At 43.2% G+C, this 6,347-nt stretch overlaps 1 protein-coding gene across 2 annotated transcripts in view; it reads left to right on the forward strand.

Moving 5' to 3' along the window:
• Nucleotides 1-851: 851 nt before the first annotated feature.
• Nucleotides 852-6,347, forward strand: part of NMU (neuromedin U) — a 47,823-nt gene continuing 42,327 nt past the window's right edge. For both annotated transcript variants that reach the window (XM_055085744.1, XM_007121141.3), the window contains exon 1: nt 852-996. In XM_055085744.1, the coding sequence (XP_054941719.1) occupies nt 891-996 (106 nt within the window). In that variant the 5' untranslated portion in view covers nt 852-890. The remainder of the gene's footprint in view (nt 997-6,347) is intronic.

Raw genomic sequence — 6,347 nt, forward strand, 5'->3', positions numbered from 1 at the left:
TTTTTTTTTGCGGTACGCGGGCCTCTCACTGCTGTGGCCTCTCCCGCCGCGGAGCACAGGCTCCGGACGCGCAGGCTCAGTGGCCATGGCTCACGGGCCCAGCCGCTCCGCGGCATGTGGGACCTTCCCGGACCAGGGCACGAACCCGCGCCCCCTGCATCGGCAGGCGGACTCTCAACCACTGCGCCACCAGGGGAGCCCAGCCCTTTCTTCGTAACCGTCTTTAACAGACAACCGCTTTTCCCTAAAAGGTCTCAGACCAGGTAGGAATTTGGGGAACACCACCACCATGCACCTGTGTTGCTCTAACATGGCCCGGGCGTTGGGCGAGGAGCTGAGGAGGAGCAAGGGAACAGAACAGAGGTGCTTGCACCGAGGTGGTGACTGGAGCGCTAGGACAGGAGGGAGGGCCAGAGAAGGCTTCCCGGGGAAGGTGCATAAGGGGCGTCCCAGGCAGAGCGTCGCCACCGTCCAGCGTAAAAACCGGCAGCCCAGCCTCTTCGGGCTGCCTGGCTTGCCATTTCCCTCCAGCTCCCATTCATTGCTTCCAAAGAAGGGAAGGGACTTGCCTCGTTTTAATTCCATTCTCCTCTATCCCAGAGACCCTAGGGCGGGGTAGACGAAAATGAGTGGTACTCTGAGTCAGAAACTTGTGAAGGGGGCGCGGGAGCCGGCAGCGGGTTGGGGCTGACGCGAGGGAGGCCGGGGGCGGGGAGGTGACGCGCGCGGTGACCTCGCCGCCTCAGCCCACGTGTCCGCGAGATTTAAAAGTTGGCAGAGCGCGGGTGGGTCAGTCTGGCGGCCGAATTGGGCCAACAGCGCGCCAGGGACGCAGAGGCTCAGCCAGAGCATCGCTTGGAGCGCGGGCCGGTGCCGCGCAGGGTCCCGAGATGCTGCGAGCCGCGAGCCGCCGCCCCGGGCCGCCCCCCGGTCAGGTGGCCGCTGCGTCCCCGCTCCTGCTGCTACTACTGCTGTCTTGCGCAGACAGCTGCGGAGGTAAGCCGACCCCGCGCCTCCCAGGGCACCCGCGCCACCGCCTGGTCCCGCGCCGCTCCTCCCCGCTCTGATCGCCGCGCTCTCTTCCCTCCCTTTCTTGCCTCTTCTCTTGGCTTCTGGGATTCGCCACCCCCTCGTGCCGCAGGGCTCCCCAGGTTCTCGCTCTTAATCACAGGAACGGGTCGGCATCCCAGGGCAGCCAGCGGCGCATGTGCCAGTGGCCGGGCTCGAGCGCGGACCTGGGCCTGGCCTAAGTCCCCAGGCCGGGCAGCCTGAGGTCGGTGCAAACTTGTCGGGCTCCCTCGGGTAATGGGAGTTAAAATAGTGAAAATGAAAATGCTTTTCCTTTGACTGCAATCACTGGAGGGATTGACAGTGAAGCAAAACTAGAGTAGGTTTGATACTTCCCCTGCTGATGCGAGGTCAACTTGCAAAGTGCTCACCTTCCTTGGTGAGTGAGCTCCTGTCTGTTCAGGTAATCCTGAGCAATGACATGCCCCGTTCTGGCCGTATCGAAGGGGAAAGAGTCAGCTCTGTGCCTCATAGGTTTTCAGGGACCAGATCAGGAAAAGGAATAGAGACCTTCTTAGAATGCAGAGTTGGAGAAGCAAATGTGCAAGCCGGGCTTTGAGTCAGTGCTACAGCTAAAGACAGTGAAGGGAGACGTGGTTTGATAACAGTAGGGACTCCCTGAGCTTTGCTTAGAGGAAAGGTGTGGGAAAAGCAAAAGCAAGGTCAGGAAGGGGTGTCTGAAGCTTGGGAGACAGTGTAGAGCAGATGCAACTTGTTCCAGTGGAGAGATCACTTCCCTGTTCCCTTAAGGTTACCTTTCCAGGTACCTTGAGGGGGCCATCCCTCATCTCCCAGCTCTGAGCCAGGGCCCCTCCAGTGCCAGCCACTGACCTACTAAGATCATGAATTTTCTAGCTTCTCAGCAGGTCCTCTTAGTTTCCCTCTTCTCTCCTTCCTGTCAGTAGGATAAAGGAGGGCTGACTGTTTCATCATTGCTCAAAATGTTAGGGACTTGAAACCATAACTGTATGGACCTTTCCTAGCATGTAGCCCAGCCCTCAGGTAGAGGTGGGGGAACTGAAACTATTATTCTTTTCCTAATGTGTTTTTGTTGTTGTTGTTATTGTTTTTAGCTGTCCTTTCATTGTTTTCCTCTTTTCCTTAAGGAACTGGAGATGTAGGGAGGTGGGGACACCCGTGCTTGAAAAGCAAGGTAATTTGGCTATGAAATCTAAGCAGTCAGAAGCTAGGAGACCTAAACCTTCTCCATCACATTTTTAGCAGTGCTACAGCATGACTTATGCAAAGTAATATTAATCTTTTATTGGTAAACTTAGTTTGGTAATTTTTATCTACCTTATTAAGGAAGCAGATAATCATAGTTTAATTTTTTTCCTCTGTAAAGCAAATGTACTTTCCATGCATGTTACGTACTATGTGCTTGCAGTGATTTTTGCATCAGTGGGAGTTAACTTCTTTTTGGCGGGGAGGCAGGGGAATTTTCAGGCTTCTGGTGATTGAGCAGAAACTATGGAAAGCAGCAGCTGATTTCTAAAAAAGGCAAGTCTTGGGTTTTATTTTCAAAAGAGCATATCTGGTGGTTGACAAATCATCTCATAAATATCCCCAATATTTCTCAAGCAAAGGGATGAGATACCTCTTTCCCTACACAGAGACCCCATAGACTACCCTTTTCTGTCTTCTTTCCCCTTCAGATCTGCTCTTAATACCAGAAAATTAATTTTGTCTCTCTAAAAATGTGATGGGGAGGGAAGAGGGTGAATTTTTCCTAGTCTGATCTGCCCTGGTGATCTGCCCTAGTCCTGAGACCCTAAAGATAGAACTGGAGGGGAAGCATGACATACATAAGCAAAACTGGGAGGTAATCTACCAAGATTAATCATTACGCAACATGCAAGTGGATGTATTGAAAAATAACAAAGCAAATGCCACAATGCCAGAGGGAAAAAAATCATGTCAATAAGTGCAACATCCTTGGCAAAAATGAGTTAGCAGAGCATAAAATAGCAATGGGAAGATAAAGGACCAGCCACAGATTTGGTGGCTGAAAATGGTTTACTATTCAGAGAATATTAAAATAAAGAAGGACATTTCCTGAAAGGGGCACATTTGTATATCTTCAACAAACTGTCGCTTGATGTGGCCTCTGACAATAAGTGATCAAGTGCCCAAGACTAAATTAAGAAGTCTTTTCCTACTCAGGCCCCTATTCATGGAATAATTCTTAAAATTCAGTCAGCAGTAACAGTTTCTGACTTCCAAACACTACACTAGTTAAGTACTAGCAATGAGAAAAGAAAATTGATACCACTTTTAGAATAATCAAGTCTGTTTTTCTTTCTCTTGCACATGGTATATTTACAGACCACAAGTTGTCTATCCATATTATTTGCATTAGTTAGATTGTACAGTATAAGACTAAAGATTTCATTTAACTTGAAACTGATTGATCAAAAACAGTGCAGTTTTTAGGCTGTAGATGACAGTGGCACTGTCCCTGACAATACTTGGGAAAGTATCTAGTATGGCTATTTGATTAGTATAAAGCCCACATCTGGAGTATCTTGAGAGGAAAATCACATCAACTTTAGTTAACAAATAGACAAAGGGGGAAAATTTTTCCCTTATGTTTGGATTCAGTCATAGGATATTAATGGTCTTCTATAAATTATAGATAAACATTTTGAAATTTTGGCTTCTCTAACCTTTTTACCCTGAGACTGTGTTTTGTGTAAGAGCCACAAAGTACCCCCTTTTGATTATATAAGTGCTTGGGACTAGGTTAGACATAATGGCAATTTTGGTCTGGCCCATGCAAGCTTGGGGACATGGAAGGAGGCAAACTCTCCATGCTCTTGGTAGGGCAGTGGGGAGGAGGAGCTTCCACTTTTACTGGAGGATGGGGGTTGGTCAGGAGGAGAAATAATATGAAACTGTATTCTTTAAACAGAAATGCCCTGTCAAACAGAGATTAACCATGGTATCTTGAGTGGAGAAATCAGAAGTACAGGCAGGTGAAGACTGAATCCAACAAGTGGAACTCCTTGTGTATTTCCCTGCGTCATACTTGACTCTGGTTCTCTTCAATCAAATACTGCTGTCTCCCTCCATTCCTCTTTCTTTCACCTTCCTATTTTTCAAAGCTGTGCACTCTTAGTCAAAACGGATGAGTAATGCATCCAAGCTGTAAGGAATGGGCCTATGGATTTTAGATTTTTTTCATGACAACATTCATATCCCCCTTTTGGAAATATTCAGACTTGTTAAAAAGGTTACACCTAAAATGTTTATTTGAGCTCCCTAGTTCTGTCAAATAAGAGGCACCCTTTGTTTCTTTATACAATGCGGTGCTCACTCCCCCTGGCTATTCACTGTTATTCATGGACCAGCAGCATCCGTGTCACTGGGAAGCTTGCTAGAAATGTACTCTTGGGCCTGTCCCCGAATGACTGAATGAGAAGCTCATTTAAGTAAGATCGCCAGGTGTTTTGCATGAAAATTTGAGAAGCACAGCTTTATCCCCTCCTGAAAACAGAATCAGCTCAGAGTAATATCCACCAGACAACAGTGACTTTGGGATATACATTTGTGCTAGGGTGGGAAATATTTAATTGAGAAGTGTGTAAGTTCATTTTTCCACCTTGAATAGCTGTCCCATGAAAGGGGATTCAAACAAATCTACTCTACTATGGACTACATGACCCCTGTAAGTTACTTCTAATGCTGGGTGCAGAAAATGTAGCTGAATACTATTACTATTATTAGAACATAGATTAAATACTAGCACAAATTTTTGTGCACTCAAGGCAAGACTTATCTGAAAAGTGGTAGAATTAGAAAAAAAAATCTGTCAGGATTTGGAGTCTGGTTTGAAATCTGCTTCTGCTATGTATATATTTTGGTGACCTGAGACAAATAACTTAATCTTTCCTTCCTTCAATTTCCTCATCTTAAAATGGGAATAAGTAGAATAGCTAACTTAAAAGGTTGGTATGAAGGTTAAAGGACATGATACATTTTATTTTATTTTATTTTATTTTATTTTTTTTACTTCAGGTAATATCTTGTTTCTCTCAATGATAAAAAAACGTGAAATATGTATTATCCTTATAAAAGACTTCTACAGACAAGTTTATTGACCTAGATTGAACATTTTAGAAAAACATTTTCTAAATGTTTGCTGTAATGTATAGTTAATTTTCCCAATGGTAGTTAACCCTGGATTTTACAACTAAGCCTATAATTTTGTTACCAAATGTAATAAAAAGCTTTTAAAACCCTTTAACAATCAATGGTATAAGGTTCACATTCTCCTGAATATATAAATTTGCTATAATTCACTTCTACTGATAAAGTTTGTATTGTTTCTAAGAGACCTTAACTTTTTATTTTCTGGAACATATTATCATTAGTCACTAATGGTCTTTTTTTGTTGTTGTTGATAAGAATGAATAGCAGGAGCAGCATTTGTGAAACCAAATCTGATATGAAACTGACTCTTTCTTGTGAGTAAATTTGAATTTTGAAACAGTAAAACAATAAGGTTTAATATAAAGCAAAATAAATATTTTATGTTTATGATCTGCCAATTTCCCAGAAAAAGTTTTGTGGTGACTTTAGTTATATACCAGATTCATTAAAATCACCAATGGACAACAATCTTTTATTCAGGTGCCGTCTGAAAGTTTTAAAAATGTGTTGACTTAATATCACTGAACTGTCCACTTTAAAATGGTTAAAATGATAAATTTTCTGTTTTGTGTATTTTACCACAATTTTCAAAAAATGTGTTGTTTCACGATTTTTAGGTTTTATAAAGGTATTGTATTAGCATAACAATGAAAAATTTTAAAGACCACCTCTAATCTCATTATCCTATCAAGCAATATTTACATTTTTATTTTCTCTTCCTGTTGTCTATGAACATAATTCCACATAGCTTCAATATAATTTTCCATTCTTATCTTTTCATACTAAATTTAAATTTTATGATTCATAGTTATACTTTTTAACATTGTATTCACAAGGTTTCATTGAGTTGGTCAATTTTTTTTTTCAAGGTAACAGTAGTGTTTTTTTTTTTAAATTGCACACATCTATAAACCTAATAAATAGGTTTTTTCTATTTTTTAATACAGCAGGTTCTTATTAGTTATCAATTTTATACACATCAGTGTATACATGTCAATCCCAATCGCCCAATTCATCCCACCACCACCACATCCCCTGCTGCTTTCCCCCCTTGGTGTCCATACGTTTGTTCTCTACATCTGTGTCTCTATTTCTGCCCTGCAAATCGGTTCATCTGTACCATTTTC

Source organism: Physeter macrocephalus, chromosome 7 (genome assembly GCF_002837175.3).
Source record: "Physeter macrocephalus isolate SW-GA chromosome 7, ASM283717v5, whole genome shotgun sequence".
Lineage (NCBI taxonomy): Eukaryota > Metazoa > Chordata > Mammalia > Artiodactyla > Physeteridae > Physeter > Physeter macrocephalus.